Source organism: Opisthocomus hoazin, chromosome 20, assembly GCF_030867145.1.
Source record: "Opisthocomus hoazin isolate bOpiHoa1 chromosome 20, bOpiHoa1.hap1, whole genome shotgun sequence".
In the NCBI taxonomy this organism is placed as follows: Eukaryota; Metazoa; Chordata; class Aves; order Opisthocomiformes; family Opisthocomidae; genus Opisthocomus; species Opisthocomus hoazin.
This window is the reverse complement of record NC_134433.1, coordinates 16,502,242-16,521,749: the sequence shown is the minus strand read 5'-3', so window position 1 is coordinate 16,521,749 and position 19,508 is coordinate 16,502,242. Positions and strand designations below refer to the sequence as shown.

The window sequence follows — 19,508 nt, the reverse complement described above, 5'->3', positions numbered from 1 at the left end:
TCTTACACTGCCTAGGTCAGGAGATGGCAAATGAAACATCACACTTCTCACTCTAAACTGCTGCTTTTAATATACCTTAGATCTGTAGAAACTAAAAAGGAGTCCAGACGGTAGATTTGTGATCCTGCTTGTATTTGTATTTGCATATTTTAAAGTGCCTAGACCCGGACCCGAGTCTTTTATTTTGCTTTTGATAGAAAGTTGTTATCCCCACTTCATAAACAACATTTAAGAATAATGAAGGAGCCAGTGAAGAAGATGCTACAATTAATGGCAAATACATTAAAATCCTTAAAGGTACATCAATCAATCAAAACACTAAACCAAATAAAAACAGTTTTGCCATCTTGCAAAGTTTGAGGGATTATTCAAACCAAACACACTTTCTTTGGGAAATGAAAAGGCAAACCGGTGTAAAAGATTATTAACAGTAGTCACAATGAGGAGATACTTGGGAACACCTTTTTTAACAGCAGTTGTTAGTGTTATTAATTGTATCTTCCTTTGTCAGAAACTACCAGAAGCTTCCAATAAAACAGTGAATCTATTGAGGTTCCAGAGCAGAAAGGCAGGAAGAATTGCTGAGAAGCTGTATTGTTTCATGGTGTAAATCTTCATCTTAAGACATACAGTACCTGGCAGTTGGCTTCCATGGACCAGCTTCTTTTTGTATTTAAAGGTCAAATGTTATAAGGAAAGAAAGTGTCCTTTGAATTATTTTTACATTATTTTCACCTTCTAAATTAAATATAGCAAGTTGATAAAGTTGGAGCCTTGCATTTTTATAGAAGTTACCAGTTTGATTTTTCAATGTCTCCATTATACATTTAAAGAAGTAGAGGGTGAAGACAGATATGAGTTATTTGCACCACAAAGTGGTCACGTCTGAAAGAAGTAGTGAGCGTTTTACTGAAAAGCAGGAGTCCATTTCCATGATGCAATTTTTTTGTGTGTGATCTGAGTCCATTTTGACTGATTATCTTACTTTTTGGTGTCTCATCTCAGTTTACTAAACAGCTTTATTGCTGTGAGCCTTGCCCCTCATACTGACCTGTAATTGTTTTCTGGTGGTTCAAAAATATCTTCACTACAGCTGATCTGGCTGATGAGGCAGGGAGAAGGACCAGGTGCCGTGTGTGGGTCCTTTCCAATCCTTTTTTAATGATGATGTGTTCCTGGTGCTTCAAGGACCAAATTTCCTGTTCAGGCAGTGAAATTAATCATATGGGGTAAAGCAGGAGGCAGAATACTTCCCTCGGGGAGAGGAAATGCGTGAAGAACAGAGCCATCAGTTTGTACCTGCAGATAGAGTTCTTCATCCTTACCTCAGGAGGAGCATGTGAGGTCTTACAAATCTCCTAGGATGCTGAGTGGTTACAGCTTCTGAATTTGTCATGTCGTATGCAACATTTCTGAATTATTTTCCTGGAGACATCTCACATAGTTAGGAAGTAGATTAGTTAGGGAAAGGGAGTGAGAAAAACATCACTAGTAACTTACGAAAAGTTGGGAAAATTGAACATCATCTCTTTAGGGCTACATGAAGTTAGGAAGATAAGCCCCTGTTATCCTCAGTTTTGCCTCAGTGTAGTAGTTCTTGGAAGAGTCAAGGTGTCCTGATCTCAGAGGAACAACCTTACAAACAGAGGGGTTTTTTTTGAACTTTTTAAGAATATAATTTCTTGAGCTGATGCAGAATATTGCAGTCAGGCAAAGAACGTGACCTGATTTGAATGAAATTGCAGAAAGCTTATTGTTAAGGCTACAGGCCTCACGTTTTCATAAGCAAAACAACTGAACTCAGAATGACAGCATGGTCAGAATGCCATTGAATAGGTCAAACATTCGGCTCTGAAAGGGCACCTCTTTCATCCAAGTTAATGGAGGAAAAGCAACTAGTTCTTGCATTCTGATATGGCAGAGTCAGAAGTGGCTGTGCAAAAATAGGGAGTATATGTGGAACTCTTTCTGAGGGAGGAACTTTCCAAGAAGTGTAGAGCATTTGTAGGAGTGCACAGTGAGCTTGTTTAGTTACTCAGACTCCACCTAAGAGATGAATGGTGCTGTCTTGTTCCTGTTATGCAGAGGGAGTTTTATTATCGGTTTCAGTGAGTAAAAAAGCGGGTCCTCTTTGAATAACTGAAATGATAAAGCATTTCCCTGAAAGGCTGTACCTCAGCCAATCCTTTACATAATTCTCATGAGAAAAGAAGATGTTTCTCCTCTTCTGGTCATTCCAAATCTGATTTTTTCATATCCATTCCCTACACAGGCTTTCCTTGATTTCAGCGGTCTCCAAGCACAGGGAAATAAGGAGGATGAATAAAAAGCTTAGAAACCAGTGGATGTAATTGAACTCACTTAAATTTCTACTAAGATATGTTATTTTTTACAATACTAGACATTAAGATTCCCCATGTTCTGTAGAAAAGAGAGGTCAGATTTAATAAGAAAAGGAAGAATGGAAATAGAATTTTTAAACCCTGACAAAACAGCAAATGTAAAGAAGAGTGTAATCTTGTTCTTTGAAGTCTGAAGTTTCCTTTCAGGTCAAGCACCTTCGATTTGGCCCTTGCGATACACAGAGTTGTATTCACGTTGGAGCAATTACAACTGTCTGTCTGGTTTGGGAAGAGCTGTCATGGACCAGAAGCAAGGTAGAAATTTGTGGCATGGCATTGGGTCACACAGCTCACATGTGATTTCTGCCTGCTGGTCAGATGTCTGGAATATTTTAAACAAAGGGCTGTCAAGTGATAATTCCAGTAAGAGGAAGGGCATCAAATAAAAAAGAAAGAAGAAAAAAAAAAAAATCTGAGCTTGAACATTTGTGAGCAGTGAATACAAAGAAGCATAGGCTTGATACAGTGAAGCAGCTGAATGCTCAAACTACAGAAAACTTGAGTCTGTTTTTCAAGAGATTCACCTCTAGCAGCGCTGGATGGGATACATACAGGTGTATTTATACATGAACACATGTGCACATAACTCAGTTTATCTCTAGGAGTGCTTTACACAAGCATTTCATGTTAATTTTTAAATAGAGAAGCTAGACTCAGAAAGAAGAAAATGCTTTGCCCAACCTTGTCCAGTAAAAATGTGATAGATAAAAGGAGAATGTGCCGTTCCCTGTTTCTCTTGCCACCTTACGCCTTATTTCTGTATATCTTTGGTCAGCACCTGTCTATCTTTCTCTAGTTATTATTGTAATGATTTTGACCTTGTATTAGTCAGCAGATTTAAGAATTGGCTTTAATTTGAAAACAGTTCTAAGTAGCTTCCTTGAAATAGTCATCCATAATATCAACGAACAAATAATGCGGGCCAAAATCCTTGCGCGTGTGCTGGCACACCGCAGCGTTCCTGAGCCTGCAGTTGCCTGCCAGCTCTGCATGCTGCGTGCCACCACCACCCTTGGCTCCGGGTGGCTTGTGGCTTTCAGACCACAGGTAGAAACCTAGTTTTGTAATATGTAAATGTCTACATGTTGTCTAAAATTGAAAATTAGCTCAATCACACAGTCTTCATCATCTAGCTGTCCTTCTGGTGCTCACACGTACAACATGGTGTGAATAGTTCATACTTCCGCGAGTTGCAGTTTCCTGACAGTTTTTTTAGTATGTTGGAAAAGCACAAAGGGGCAAACTCACAGGCAGCAACAGATAGAATAGGGAGCTCTGGAGAGCAAGAAAATCCACAAATACTCTCCTGAGAAAGATCCGTTAAAACTTGATCAAAAATAAGGAAGTAATATATTTATGTTAAACTTAAACCACCTGTTCTTAGTTATAATGACCTGTTTAAATGCTTTACTGGTCCATAGCCTAGAGCTCTATGGCTCTGTAAAACTTCTCTTGAAGTGCTTTATAAGTCATAGACTCTCTTTCTGCAGCTGCTAGTTTAATGTGTAGGAGAAGGAGAAGGGCCAGCCCGGGGTAAAATCTGCAGGAGTTCTGTCAGGAAATTTTTTTTTTTTTTTTTCAACGTTGCCTGCAAGGTTGCAAAAACTGGTCCATGTGATACACTGTCCTTGTCACTGAGCATGTGTAGAAATCAAGTTTACAGGAGGCTGTGCAAGGAGGGGGGCACGTTCCCAGCCTCAGGAACGACTCAGCGCTCGCCCTCCGTCACACGCGTGATGTCATGCCGCGGCGGCACACCAGCCACACGCCCTCCGGCTCGGAAGACGGGCGCCTTGGGATTCCCCCGCTGTCCACTGGCCACGGGCAAGCCCTGCTCGGCTGCTTTGCATACGCGGCCCTGGAGTATAAAATGCTTTTGCCTCACAGGAGGGACACAGAGCAGGAGAGATTAAAGGAAAGAAACCTGGAGGGAGAAGACCATCTCCTCGCAGGTTTGGGCAGATCTCTCCCAAAAGCACTGAAGACAGTGCTGTGTTTCAGTGTGCGGGTTGCCATTCATTTACTGCAGCTGGAAGCGAAGTAATTCTATGCCAAACTCTTTGGGGTGTTTTGGGTTTTTTTCCATATTAGGAGTAAAGTGTTGGGGTCGGTCTCCTGCTTTATTTCCAGGCTGTCCTGCTGCTCTGAAAACTTTCTGCTGATTTAAAGGTTTGTGCATGTAGCAGGTAATATTGTAAATGTTACTTAACCTTGTTGTGAACACAAAAAGCAAGGAAGTTCTTACTCTGAGTGCCAGTGAATTTATTTTTCTTATTCTTTTAATTTTTAAATTATTTTAATTTTTCCTCTTTATTTTTTATCTTTCTTAATTTTTCTTTTTGTATATTGGTCTTTTTTTTCTGGTTTGTTTTTGTTTCTCTTTTATTTTTTCTCTTTCTCTTTTTCTTTATCTTTCTTTCTAACTTTTTCTTTCTGACATTCTTTCTGTCTTTCTTTCTTTCTGTCTTTCTTTCTTTCTTTCTGTCTTTCTTTCTTTCTGTCTTTCTTTCTTTCTGTCTTTCTCTCCCCCATCCTTTCCTTCTCTCATTTTCCCCTGTGTTTTACAAAAATGTTAGACACATTGCAACATTTTTTTATTGCAGAATAACAATTTAGCTTTGTAACGGTAGAGAAATACTTATTACACACTATTTCTTTTACCTGGAGTAATGGCACCTTACAGTTACTTCACAGGTAGTTACATGCTTTTCTTGCGTTATTTTACAGCTGACAGCATCTTTGGAACCCAGCAATACAAATTTTACTTTTACCGAAAAAATAATATAAATAATAACATCATATGTAATTTTCATCAAGATTATGTGGCAATGTGTATTTTCTTTCTTTATCTTTAATTTTTTGGAAACATCTGTTTTTTGATTTCTGTTATGAAACAGATTCAAATGTCAAGGCTAATTCTTCTTTACCTAGCAATTCAGTAGTTTGCTCTTTTTCTCCTGTCACACCTTGCCTGGCGCAAAAATCTGTTCTATGATCAGAAATTAGCAGAAAATGCATGTTCAAATGAATAGCATTAAACTTTCTACATTCTTATGTATATTGTACATTCAAATATATGCTATGTATATCTATCTTACAAAATACAGAATCTCAGAATTCCATTTGTCTCTGGTAGATGAATACATTGCAAAACATTTTGGGTAATTTACAGACCAATTTTTTTTTATTACTGTATAAATAACATTTTACATCCCTTTTTCTAGCTAATATATAGTGATGTGAATTAACAGAATATTTAACATTTAATAACACTTAACAAACTTTTGAAAAACACAGAACTTAAAAAAGCCAAATGTCAAGGCATGCTTTTCATAGAAGTAAAGCATGCATGAGTTTTTCTTAGATACTGGCATTTGCTGGTTTATGCAGCTGGGGGACATTTGAGATTCTTTTGTCAGTCTTTTAAAATAAGGCGTGGCTGCAGCATTACCCTGACAAAGGTAACTGTTAGTTTTAGTATCACTACTCTAAGAGTCAAATAATTTTCCTTTTTTAAAACAGGAAGTTAATTAGATCAGATCAGTTCGTCTGGTGACTTTCTGAGCTGTTTTAAAGGGAGTTGCCTTCTTAGTCAAAAACTGACCTTGGTTTTTTTTTCCCTCCTCAGAAGTGTTCCCACATCACAGGAAACAAGATTTCAGCACTGTGAACTCAAATCGTCAATAAAGCGTACAAAATGTTGTGCCCGTGGCAGTTTGTATTCAAGCCTCGTGCTGCTAAGAACCAGTCCTCTGAAGAGAAGGATATCAATAATAACGTGGAGAAAAATAGGGACATCCACAGGTAAGATCTTTGTCTTTTAATGGCTTCATAATTCTCTTTCATTTGAAAAGGAAAGATATTGACATAGGTTCTGGAGAAACATATAGTGTGTTTCCAGAGCAATCGTATTAACCAAAGAGCAGTGGTCCCCGGGGGACACTGGGTGTGTTGACTTGGTAAGGTACGTTTAAGCTTTTGTGTCTAAGTTACACAATCATTGAGGAAAGAAATCATCTTGCTTTCTCTTTCATCGTTCTAAATTTATTTGGTGTGTTATAATGGTTTCATGTATGCTAAGACTTAGGAGGCATGTGTATGCTGTAAAAATTAGCAAATTGATTAGTAATGCTGTAATTAAGTTGGTAGAGTATTTCTGTAATACAGTTTATACAAGACACTGTATAAAATAAAGTGCACAGGCATATTAAATTTCTCAGTTTTCAGGCTGTTACTCATTTCAGTTTTCTAATGCATACCATCTCTTTCTCTGCCCGTACCCTGCTCTTTCCTGCCATTGCTTAAAGTAGCTGATACTCAGATGTGAAGATATGTGAAGCTGACTAGTGGAAGTGGGTGATCACATATGTTCTGCTAGCTAAAACATATTACTGCCCTCTCCAAACTAAGGGTTTGGTTTGGAGTTTGTGGTCTGGATGCCTCTCAGGTGTTTTTCAACATCTTCTGAAACCTGATACCCAAATTAAAAAGTAGGAGTTCAGAAAGGAAGACCTAATGCAGAAAACAAAGGAAATTAATATAGAAGTGTATTATTTGCTTAATAAGCTGGAGACTGAACCTAGCTGAAATTTTCACACATTTCCCTGAAGATTTCAATCTCTTTGTTTATTTCCTCTGAGTATTTTCTGGCCAGATCATAACTGTACAGATGTCCTTTGTTCAGCTCACAGCGGTGATACTCAGCCTTTACCGTTCCAGGCCACATCTGTTGTTTTCCTTCCCACATAGTGATCTGGAAAGGGTGTTTGTAGCTTTACTGTTGACTTCTAGTCCATTCCACCCCGCACACTGCTGCAAATGGTTGGCGTATTGACTCAGTACGTCTTTCAGAGACAGCTCTCAGCATCTCCCTTACTAATGCTGCAGGTAAAACTAACAAGAATGAAGCACATTGCATTATACTGAATTGTCTTTCTCTTTTTTAAAGCTTAAAAAATGATGAAGCCAAATTATATGATCTAAGCAAGAAGCGAACAGAGATGCCGCCTATCATAACTTCAGCAAAGGCCAGTGATGGGAGAGAGGTCTGTTTCTAGCGTCATCATTTGATACTAACAGTTCACATGGTTGTGCTTACCGCTCAAAATTTCTCAAAGTTCTCCTGTGAGGACTAACTGTGGATACATGAGGTTAGGGCTGCTGTGAGATCTTTGGATGAAAGATTTTTTCTGAAAAAAAAAGGAGCTTTGGTAAGACTTAAGGGAAAGAGGTGACCCAGTGGGATTGGAGTGCCTGATCCCTTTATTCACCTTTGAAAATGCAGCCTTTAGTAACAAACATGTCCTTTCTCTAGAATTGTCTGGTTGGCTGTTTTCCTGAGACTGTGACCATTATGTTAAGAGGCCTTATTGAAATTTAAAAGGTGTTTGCATTCGCAGATACTGTTTGATTAGTACAAAAATACTTTTTCCCTATTTCATATCAAACTGTGGATTCGGTCAATAGTTTTGTACTCAAATTAATAAATACTCATGTTAGAGAAGGTCATGTTTACACCTAGCTTCTTGAATTTAATTTGTAGCATTTTAATGGTCAAATAAAATATAAAATGAAGCTCTAAGATAATTAATAGGTCTGAAGACAGTATGTATTTTTATCTTCCCTCTGCCCAGAACCCTGCCCCAAATGGTATGAAAGCCTCAAACCAAATATCAAGATGTCCGAGACATGTAAAAGTAAGAAACTTGGAAAATGGATCCAGCTTTCTTGACACGCTACACCTGACGGCAAAGGAGGTACCATATGGAAACCTTAACAGTGATTTTTCATAACTTTGAAAAGATACAGAGTGCAACATTGGGTTTTGGCATGTTATTGTTTTTCAGGTTATCAACTGCAGGACCAAAGCCTGCCAAGGGGCACTCATGACCCCAAAGGGCCTGGTGAAAGGTACTAGAGATGGGCCAGTTCCACCAGCAGAGCTTTTACCTCAAGCAATAGAGTTTATCAAGCAATACTACAATTCATTTAAAGAGTAAGCCAACTTTACCTTTGCTTTTGGTATAAAAGACCTCTACCTACCCACCTGTCTGTGAGATAATAGGAGTGCTTGGTTTCTTCACAGCTATTGGTAACTATCGCGTTAAATCACATGCATTCAAACAATAGATAAGGACTGTTAGAAAAGTAAATATTACTGGACTTTATATGCTATATCTGCCAATCCCAGCTCTTGAGAATACAGAAATAGACTCTGTACGGTGCATTCCTCAGCCCCATATCTTCTGAGTGTGTTACATTGTATTTCGTTTATAAGAAGCAGCTTGGTCAGGACTCTTACAGAATGTTACCTTCTGTTTTCTTCTCCTTGGATGTTAATGGGGTTAGCTCCTACTCAGATCAGCCTTAGACGTGAATAATGTGGATAATGCTTTTTGTTTGTGCTGTTCCAAGTATCTTTTCTCTGTGTTCTTTTGTTCTCTGTTTTGACTCTCAAGGCTTTAGCTAAAGATTGGAAGGCCAGCCTCTTGCTTCTCAACCTTGCTCTGTGCTATCATCAACATAAGCTTACTGAGCATGCTGAGAGGGATGCTCTAGCTTCAGAAAAGAGGTTTGTGCTTTTACAAAAATGGACGTGGTGCAGAGGCTCCTTGTTGCAGGAAAAGCTGGAGCATCTGGTTGAGGTCCAGGGGTTTGCAGTGACAAAGTTTTCACATGAGAAGCTTGCAAGTGACAATTCAATGTTTGCTCATCTCATTATAAAAAAAATTATCAGACTTTCAAAGGGACTCAGCCAAATAATGGCTACTTCTTTAGACACTTTGAACTCTTCTACAAAGCTTTCTTCCATCTGAATCTTTTTGAAAGTCCCTGTCTTGCACAGAGGCTGTACTCACTTGCTAGTGTATTACGTTTGCACATCTCCATGTTTCTGCTCATGGCTATTTGATCACATTGATTTACGCTATCTTACATACTTGCCCTTGATCTTTCATCTTGTTGAAAATGTGAAAACTCTCAGACAGTGCAGGCTATTTTCATTCTCAACAAAACAATTTTTGTCTGTGCTGTGACAGATATTTCCTAATGTTTTGACTTCATTCTCTGTTATCAAGCTAAAGAATTTTAGAGTTGGATTCCCTGACAAAGGAATTGCTCAGCACTTTTTTTTTTTAGGAATGAAAATCCTACTTACTTTGTTCAGAAGAGCTGTGTCCCTGTGAAAATAATGGAGCTTTGAGAGGAATGTCACTGTAATCCTACTTCTGGGCTGAAGCTAGTGTGTTCTCTACTTTTCGTTTGCTTGTGATCTGACAATTTTTTCCAAACTAATCTAGAAAATCCAAATTTAGACTGAAAACTTACACAGAAAAGCTTGTCATCAATCCATGTATGTGTTGGATGGTGAAAGGATGGCATCATTAGTTAATTTCTAGCGTGTTAGTTTCTTTGTTAGGCTAGTCAGCTCAGTAAGGACAGTTCCTCAATTCTGAAGACAGGAAAAATTCGCCTCAGCAGTCCTCAATCAGAGTGCTATGTACTTAATTCATCCTTTTATGTAGAATACCCCCTGCTTTCTGATAAAAATCTCGGACTCTGGACTGCTGCTACAGACAACAGCTATGCTATGCACAGCTATGCACACAAAAGCATGGTGCAGCAGAGGGGAGGTGGGGAGCAGATGACTGATTTCTCACTGCCGAAGCACAGTGAAATTGCTGACTTCATGAGGTGATGGATGTTTTCATAAGAACAGAGTATTTTTTGTTGACCTGTTTCCCATCCAGAGAGTGTAGATTTGTGACAGGGACAGGTCTCTCAGTGTTTATCCAAACTTGCCATATCTCAGCCTGCACAGATGCTAATCCCCTCCCTCCAAATCCACTTGCATCCTCACACACAAAATCAGCGATGTAAGTAGAAGTCATCTTGTGCAAAAGGATGCTCAAAAGGTTTATGGCTTCAGCAATGCCTGTGCTGCTTTTGACCCAGAACATAAGAAGAATGTCTGTGATTTAAATCAGTTCTAAGTAATGAAATTCTCATTGTTTCTTTCCGTGGCTGTTTCCTGTTCAAAAGGCCAAAAATAGAAGAACACCTGGAGCGACTGGAAACAGTGACCAAGGAGATAGAAACAACAGGAACCTACCATCTGACGAAGGATGAACTGATCTTTGCTGCCAAACAGGCCTGGAGGAATGCGCCTAGGTGTATTGGGAGAATCCAGTGGTCCAATCTGCAGGTAACCTCTGCGTCTAGACATTATGGGCCAAATAGTCGTCTGCTGTAAATCAGAAGAATATCCTTTACATCAGTAAAATGTGCCAGTTGATTCAACTGAGGACTACTCCCTCCCGTACATATAAGATCAACATTTTTTTCGTAGTTCTCTGCTTCATAGTTGAGTGAAAACCTGTGTATAGGAACTAACTATGTCATGGAACCAGGTCCTTGGAGGATTGTTACTTGTGAAAATGATGCACATAAGAACAATAAAAATGAACCTGTTCTAGTAGAGCTACAATTAAATTGATAAATACTGATTTTTCATTTCACTTACTGAGCTTACAGTACAGTTTTTTTCATTGTTTCCTTTGGAAACTTACAGGTATTTGATGCACGTGACTGCAAAACAGCGAAGGAAATGTTTGAGCATATCTGTCGTCATATTCAGTATGCCACAAACAATGGAAATATAAGGTAGGTCTCTTCAATTTTAATTTTAAACAACAAAAATCACGTCCGGATCTGGATATAAAACTCTGCATAAGACCTGAAATGGTCTATCTAAATATTTTGACAACTTGTCTCTGCTCTTCATTCTCCTGGTACTTATGTGTTCCTTTCGTGTACCATCAACCATTTTGAAATTTTGTAATTTTGTTGCAAAATCTTTTGCAATTCCTGGAGAAAAGAGATGATTTGAAGATTCAGGGAGGTCGGTAGAGAGGATGAATGATTTTTTTTTTTTCTAGTGATGTTTATTTTAGAAACACAAAATAATTGTTGGTAACAATTTATGTCTTGATAATTAGAAATGTGTTTGATGTGCTGCTGTGGTGTAACGGGATTTGATTGTCTCTCTGGGCAGATCAGCCATCACTATCTTCCCCCAGAGAACTGATGGGAAACACGATTTCCGTGTTTGGAACAGCCAGCTCATCCGATACGCTGGATATCAAATGCCAGATGGGTCTATTGTAGGAGACCCGGCCAGTGTGGAGTTCACACAGGTACAGTTCCCAGTACAGAACCGCAGCTGCTTTCCATCTCGCCGAACCTGTCTCTCTTTCTTGCGTGTTTATGCAGAGTGGGAGGGAAGCGTGGCGGTAAGGAGTGAAGGGGATGTTCTGCCCCACATGTTCTAGGTGCAGGCTGAAGCAATAAGTTCTTACAATCCTGATATAAAATACTGCCCTCCGTTTCAGAACAGGGTGAGCTAACGCTCCCCTTAAGTCAGGGACACAATCAGTACTTGAACAACATGGCTTGGTGTTGTTTGAAAGGGAGAGAGAATCAGAATTTACCTCAGCAGGTTTTAGAGGGTTAACATTCTTTTGTCTTCAAATCAAGGGGGGGAAATACCTTAAAAAAACCCTGAAACGTACTTTCTTTATAGTTGTGCATTGAGCTTGGGTGGAAGCCGAAATATGGCCGCTTTGATGTAGTTCCACTTGTTCTCCAAGCAAATGGCCAAGACCCAGAAATATTTGAATACCCGCCAGAAATTGTCCTCGAAGTGCCAATGGAACATCCAAAGTAAGCACAAAAGATTTAGATAATTGCGTTTTTGCCCCTGCCTCACCTTGGCAGGTGATTAGCCTGCGCCTGTGGCAGTCATTTTATGAGTTCTTTGTTAGGATGAAAATATGGTAAATTATCCTAAAAGATAAAATTCTTGTTAGAACAATGAAATGAGATTTAAATTAGGGAAGCTAAAAGCATTTTTATTGGAAATCTTTTTTTCCAAATCTATATTTCAATTATATTCAGAATTTTAAAAATCATCATTTCTTATGCTGGTGTAATACACATGAAAATGTGGCTGCACTCAAAATATTTATTGCCTTTTCATCTGTTTTTTTTTTCTTCGTGTTTGCTTTGGGACTGACCTGCAGATTGCAGAGCTCTGTAATACTGTTCTGCAATTTCTTTAGCAGGCAATTCCCAGTTTACCACATTGTAAGTGAAAACTGCTATGAGCTTTTGCAGACTGTGAGTCATGGGTCATTTCTCCTAGAGTTAGTACGCTTTATATTCCTGGACTTTTCTGGTTATTGCCTAGAGGAGGAAACGACACATAAAGTAATAAACCAAAATGCTCATTTAACAGGTATGAATGGTTTAAGGAGTTAGATCTGAAGTGGTACGCGCTGCCTGCTGTTGCCAACATGCTTCTTGAGGTGGGAGGCCTGGAATTTACTGGGTGTCCTTTCAACGGCTGGTACATGGGGACAGAGATAGGAGTGCGAGACTTCTGTGATGTGCAGCGATACAACATCCTGAAGGTAATCTCCTGAAGCAGAAGTGTGTTGATCTGAGAAGGGAATGAACCTGAGGAGTGGAGCGTTTTTGAAAGAGACACTGTCAGTCTCTGCTGGGATGGGTGTTGTATTTCCATCACACTAACACTTCAGTGCTAATCTGACACAGTATCCTGACTATTTGGGACATCTTGAGTTTCTGCCAAGATTATGACTGCCAGATTGTATGACTGTTTTTACGGTGTTCTGACAGTACAAAAAATGCTGTCCAAAGGGAATTCTTCCCCAATTTTACTCTAAATCCTGCTGATTCAGGACTTTTGGTCTCTGACTGTACATTTTTCAGAGGTAAATTTAGGTCGGTTCCAGTCTGCTGTTGACAAGTAGTCCTGGTGGTTAGCTGCAGGTCTTGGGCACCTCACCAGTACAAATTAATAATGATAACTTACAGCCAGATACTGCCACTTCTTAAACCATTTAGTCCAGAAGAAAACCACTCCCTGCTTTACCAAACTGGAATAGCCTCAAGAACCAGAACTTCATTAACTCAAGTTTACCTCTAATCTCAAACGTTTCTGCGGCCATCGCTTTCCCCAGCATAGGACTGACTCTTCCCCCTCCCACAATACTTTTTCCTGCATATTAATATGATCAAGTGGAGAAATCATGAGGTCTAAGTCCCACATAGTAAATTTGCTTTTCCCTTTTCTCTGTCTTCTTCACATGTAGGAGGTAGGAAGAAGAATGGGGCTGGAAACAAACAAACTTTCGTCGTTATGGAAAGACCGAGCTGTTGTGGAGATAAATGTGGCTGTGCTTCATAGCTTCCAAGTAAGTCAACGAGTGTGGGATCTGGAGAGGCACTGAATACTGGGTGTGCCTTTTTCCTTTCACATATACAAATGCACGAATGGAGTGCAGTGGACCAGTGCTCAGTGGAGGTTATCAGTGTGATTGCCATCGACTTATCCTTGATTTGCACCTGAGAAAGTAGAGCAATCCATATTTCCTGTTGGTGCCAGAAAAAAAATCTCAGGTGAAGGTAGAAGGGACAGAAAAATCAAAGGAAGTTAAGGACAAGATTGCTCATTCTTTTAACACGTCTAAGGGTCAAAATCTAAGTAAAGCCACTGGATTATATATTTTATTTACAATTACAGTTTATTTAACATATCATAACAATATAAAAGATAGGTGAAAATGAATCAGAGACTTTTCAGCATGCACTGCCAGCCCTGCAGAGGTAAAATGCAGATGGTCAAAAAAAAAAAAAAGGACAAAAAAAGACTGAAGTGTCCTTGAGTCCTTAAGCAAAGGTCCACTTCTGCGCAAGACTAGTAATAGTTGCGGATAGTAATTATTTCCCAGCATTGTAGAAAGTCCTTGAAATATAAACCAAAGCAAAAGGATGACTTTAACTACATCAGGAAGAAGAGCAGAATGGGATTTTTGATTTTTTTCTTTTTGCAATTATTCTAGAAACAAAATGTGACTATCATGGATCACCACTCAGCTGCCGAGTCCTTCATGAAATACATGCAGAATGAGTACCGTGCGCGAGGAGGCTGCCCGGCTGACTGGGTGTGGATTGTACCTCCTATGTCAGGGAGCATAACCCCCGTGTTCCACCAGGAGATGTTGAACTATGTTCTCACTCCTTTCTATTACTACCAGGTACACATTATCTGAAAAAAAAAATGATTCTAGTAGACAACTTCAGCAGTGCAGATGATAATGTGGGACCTGAAGAAGTCTGAATGAAAAGCCTTGGTTAATGCAAGTTCACTAAAGAGATTCATAAATAGCAGGCAATACCTGTTATACTGTGGAAGGTTATGTTAGTTCTGTTGAAGTCTCAAGCTGTAAGTAAAGTGCAATTTAATGCTACAGAGACGGATCCCGTGTTTGTACACAGTGGATTGTACATACAGATTCTATTCAATCTGACCATTTCAAAGATACACAAATTGTGTATTTATTACTATACATTTTTTGCCTGAAGCTTAACTTTTTTTTTTTTTTTTTAAAAGGTGGATGCATGGAAAACACACATCTGGCATGATGAGACCCGGAGGCCAAAGAAAAAAGAAATAAAGTTTAGCGTCTTGGCAAAGTAAGTTGTTCAAATAAGTCTTCATGCTTTTGTCCAACTATTCTCATCTTGTGATGTTTCTGTTCCACATTTTTGTTGAATAATTATTACAGTAGGGACCACTTGAATTTTTTGAATCATAGACTTGCCTGTTCACAGTTAAGCAATATTCATATCTAAGATTGTTATTGAGGGCTCTCTATAGTGTATTGCTTCCGAACAATCTTCCAAGGAAGAGCGATGCTCAAGATCAGTCTTTCCTAGCATGTTTGTAATCAATCTGCATTACTGTGTAGCTATATTAAATATTATATGTGATTTTTCCCCCCCCTCCTCAGGGCCGTACTCTTTGCATCTTCACTCATGCACCAAACAATGGCAACCAGATCCAAGGTCACTGTAATCTTTGCAACAGAGACTGGGAAATCTGAAACACTAGCCAACAATCTGTGCAGCTTGTTCAACTGTGCCTTCAACACTAAGGTAAGAAAGTATAAATCACCCACGCTAAATAGAGAGAGAAGTTCAGTTAGTTTTATCAGCTTCTGCAAGCTTTTTCATTCTCTAAACCTAGGTTTTGAATGTCCAATAAATATAAGTTGGACTGGAACTTTGATTTTGTATTCATTTAGCATAAAGCCTTGTAAATTTGGTCAACAGTCATCTGATAATCACAGAGGTATCTAATACTAGTTCTTATGACTGCTAACAAATTATCATGAGCTTTATACCTTCCAGATTCTGTGCATGGATGAGTACAACATCTGTGACCTCGAAAAAGAAACACTTCTTTTAGTGGTTACTAGCACTTTCGGAAATGGAGATTCCCCAAATAACGGAAAGGTAATATTCACCACGGAAGTATATATGAGGCTCAGCTCAAAGACTGAGACCAAAGACAACCTTTCCTTTTGTCCGATGTACTTGAGTAAGATGTGGATCAGGGACTCAGTTCTGTTTTAAATCAGACTATTTTTCTAACCTGAAGTATTTTATGAATTTTTATACAGACCTTGAAGAACTCCTTGCTCACCCTGAAATTACTGAGAAAAAAAATCAGGTAAAAATACTTTGTTTGATTTGCATGTGATTAAGTCCTTTTGCATTTCATTTAGCATAACGTAGTGATCTTATTTTTATCTTGTTTTGCAGATATGCTGTGTTTGGTTTGGGGTCCAGCATGTATCCAGAGTTCTGTGCCTTTGCTCATGCCATTGACCAAAAACTGGCCCAACTAGGGGCTTCTCAGCTCACTCCAGTGGGTGAAGGAGATGAGCTTAATGGGCAAGAAGAAGCCTTTCGCACGTGGGCAGTCAGTGCATTCAAGGTGACTATACGAATACTTAGCCCATATTTTAGTTCGTTCATTAATTAATTTTATTTCCATATTCATTAGCATCCCATAAAAGTGGGGGGAAGTGAAGGAAAATAAACATCTGGATTTATATCTGAATGTCAAACTCCCCCCTTTTCTACTGCTTGCCTAAGTCAGAGGGAACTGGGCCCCTTTTCTATTATTTTTTAGTGTTCGTATACAGTTCCATGAAGCCTTTTTTGGATAGTGGAAAACTCAGTATGAGCAAGGGTGGTAGCATCAGACATCAGAATTTTTCAAAGCAGATAATTTTTTCAGCTATTCTAGTGTAGAAGTGGAACCTTTCTGAACTCACTGAACCCCTGAGCTCACCAGAATCAATAAACAATAGCAATCTGTGAAATTGATATGTCCCCATTAGGATTATGACAATGCTAAGAATATTTTTTTTTTTACCGTGAATAGCCTTAATTTTTTCTTTTTTGTTTTCTAGACTGCCTGTGACATTTTTAACATCCGTGGGAAAAACAGTATTCAGTTGCCCAAGGTATATACCTCTGATGAAAGCTGGGATCCTAAGAATTACAGGATAGTGCATGACTCTCAAACCATGGACTTGGCCAAAGGTACTACCTCCCACCTGCCACTTCCTCTGTCCATTTTGCTTCAGACAGGTCTGAACTGTAAAGGTTTTCTAGAAGTGGTATTGGTCCTGCTAGGTGATAGAATTCGTAAGGTAAAGTACAGTGGCCAGAGGAAAAAAGCCATTGGTTTACATTGCATAAATCATTATCTTTTCCAGCGCAATAACATCAGAACATGAGAACTAGCACATGTTTTGACAGCCCTAGAAGAACAGAAGCTGAGATGTACTACTTTAGTCAGGGCAGGCATGCATATAGGACACATAACTGACTAAAAGCATATCGCGTTCTAGGGCGAGCATGGTTCAGTTCTTTTCTGCATATCATTTGAAGACATTTTAAACAAATTTAGTCACAAAATTTCCGTGAGTCATGTCCTCTTTTCTCAACAGCGCTTGCAAACATTCATGCCAAGGATATAATTCCCATGAAGCTGAAATTCAGACAGAATCTTCAAAGTTTAAAATCCAGGTACAATACCTCATTCTTTTGAATATTGCAATACGACATTTTACTAAAATCTTAAACATCTGAAATGCTTGGTTATAAACAGTTATTAACTGTTATATATTATATATAATATATATTACAAACTGTTATTAACCCTGCAGTTATTAAGAAATATGTGTGAATTTTTTACCATTGTTAGTAGAAGTAAATCATTATCACAAGACTAGTATAGTACAAGAATAGTACAGTCTTATCTCCGATTGAGACAGGAGCAACTTCCCGGTAGAGTCTCTGGGAGTGTAAGGATCTAAAGAACTTTGTGATGTGTCCTTTTGATACCTACTGAATGTGGAAGGTCAGTGGTATGGTCCCTTTCCCTTGCTTGGTATGCTACATGCCAGGCAAATGTTTACTTCATGTAGGGGAAAAATTGCTCCTTAGCAGAAAAAAAGGACAAGGTATAGTGCAAGAAGCTGCTGCATTCAGTTGTACTGCAAAGCAAGCTGAGACAATACACAAAGAAATACAAAAGGATAATTAGTGCTGACATCTGTCTTAGAAATGACGTCTGTGAGTGGCTCTTCAACATCCTGCAGTAGGTCTCTCATCCCTGTGCTGAATACAGTCGTCTTATGGGAAGCCCTCCGAGCTGGTGGAAGATGTGAGCTGTTCAGTCTTCAGGAGAGCTGCACTTCCTTTCATTGACTGATTGCAGGCGCGTTTACTCTACACGGGACAGATCAGGCAGCACTTCAGCATCTTAATTGTTTTGATACCAGTACTTCGCGTATCTGGCTAGTATTTGTTGAAGTCTCCGTGCAGTACTAAGGTGGTCTGATATTTGGTAGTGAACACAAGCCCTTGCCAACTGTCGCTTCAGATTTATTCCTTTTCTGTGCAATTCAAGGGAAATCCTGTCAACGTAACTAAGATCTATCTGATCTCTTTTTTTCTATATCTAGTCGTGCTACCATTCTAGTTAAGCTTTCCTGTGAGACTAATCAGGAAGTGCGCTACCTGCCCGGAGAACATATTGGGATTTTCCCAGGCAACCAGCCAGAATTAGTCCATGGCGTCATTGCACATGTCAAGGATGCCCCTCCAGCTGATCAGACTATCAGGCTTGAAACCTGCGCTGATGGTAAGTTGGTTTACCTTAGACAATACACGAGGTGTTTGACAGATTTCTCTAAAATTCCTGAGAATTTTTATAGACTGGATTTGATTCAATTACCATTTTCTTAAGTTTCAGTAGGATTTTGTGGATGCTTTAGTTATTCCCATAATTCTCGATTCTGATTTTGCATGCTCTGGCAGTCCATGGTGACTTCACCAGTGTTCGCAGAGTATCCTCGGTTGACGCTGTTTGTAATTCAGTTGCTAAATTTGCCATGGACCGCAATTAAATTAATCAACAGAGTTTGCTTATTGTTGCTACGTATCAGACTCCTAAAATAGATTTACATGTCATGACCATCTTTTCCATCTTAGTAGGAACAATCTGCTAAATCACAGGATTCTGACAGACAGAAAGATAATTTCCTCAAATGAAGGACTTGATTTTAAAGCGGTATTTTGTTATCGTGCAATTCTCTGCGTCAGATCCTCCTCTTACAATAAGTTTGAACCTGCACATTAAACTCTTTTCAGAAGGGCCCTGTGGTCTAGGCCTGCTGCAACCTAGTCTGAAGGTGTACTCTGAAGGACACCGAGTTTTGCAAAGCTCTACAGCTGTCAAATGCCATGGGAATTGACAAGTGTTCTTTTATTTCCCTCATTTCCAGGTGGCTACTGGACAAAGGACAAAAAGATTCCAGCCTGCACACTCCCCGAGGCTTTAACATACTTGCTTGATATCACTACTCCACCCTCCCAACAACTGCTGAGAAAACTCTCCCAGCTGGTAACAGCAGCAGGAGACAGACAGAGACTAGAAGTTTTGTGTCAGGTAAGTGTTCAGGCTGGATGTGTGTTAGAAGTGCTGTGTACTGGACCACCTGATGCCCTTTTACTGCTTAGCAGAAGCTTAAGAAATTTTTGTAGCGATGGTGCTTGATGTTTATCTCTGTTACATGTTCCGAGTGCTTGTAAAACCAGCCACAGTGAGAGAAAGGGTGGTCTTGTGGCTCAGCTTGGGCGTGGGAGTCAAGAGATTTCTTC

At 39.3% G+C, this 19,508-nt stretch overlaps 1 protein-coding gene across 3 annotated transcripts in view; it reads left to right on the top strand.

Annotated features, from left to right (window-relative positions):
- NOS2 (nitric oxide synthase 2) overlaps positions 1 to 19,508 on the top strand; it is a 37,283-nt gene that overhangs the window by 13,017 nt on the left and 4,758 nt on the right. Inside the window, exons 2-21 of one of the 3 annotated variants that reach the window (XM_075440307.1) lie at positions 6,031 to 6,206; positions 7,351 to 7,447; positions 8,036 to 8,158; positions 8,249 to 8,397; positions 10,443 to 10,605; positions 10,972 to 11,063; positions 11,455 to 11,596; positions 11,983 to 12,122; positions 12,697 to 12,871; positions 13,577 to 13,678; positions 14,327 to 14,521; positions 14,878 to 14,960; positions 15,278 to 15,422; positions 15,678 to 15,782; positions 15,950 to 15,999; positions 16,092 to 16,266; positions 16,748 to 16,880; positions 17,291 to 17,369; positions 18,311 to 18,489; positions 19,133 to 19,296. In XM_075440307.1, the coding sequence (XP_075296422.1) occupies positions 6,100 to 6,206; positions 7,351 to 7,447; positions 8,036 to 8,158; positions 8,249 to 8,397; positions 10,443 to 10,605; positions 10,972 to 11,063; positions 11,455 to 11,596; positions 11,983 to 12,122; positions 12,697 to 12,871; positions 13,577 to 13,678; positions 14,327 to 14,521; positions 14,878 to 14,960; positions 15,278 to 15,422; positions 15,678 to 15,782; positions 15,950 to 15,999; positions 16,092 to 16,266; positions 16,748 to 16,880; positions 17,291 to 17,369; positions 18,311 to 18,489; positions 19,133 to 19,296 (2,598 nt within the window). In that variant the 5' untranslated portion in view covers positions 6,031 to 6,099. Of the gene's footprint in view, positions 1 to 5,487; positions 6,207 to 7,350; positions 7,448 to 8,035; positions 8,159 to 8,248; positions 8,398 to 8,866; positions 8,974 to 10,442; positions 10,606 to 10,971; positions 11,064 to 11,454; positions 11,597 to 11,982; positions 12,123 to 12,696; positions 12,872 to 13,576; positions 13,679 to 14,326; positions 14,522 to 14,877; positions 14,961 to 15,277; positions 15,423 to 15,677; positions 15,783 to 15,949; positions 16,000 to 16,091; positions 16,267 to 16,747; positions 16,881 to 17,290; positions 17,370 to 18,310; positions 18,490 to 19,132; positions 19,297 to 19,508 lie in introns of those variants that run through there. The other 2 variants (XM_075440306.1, XM_075440308.1) reach the window with 2 other exon arrangements.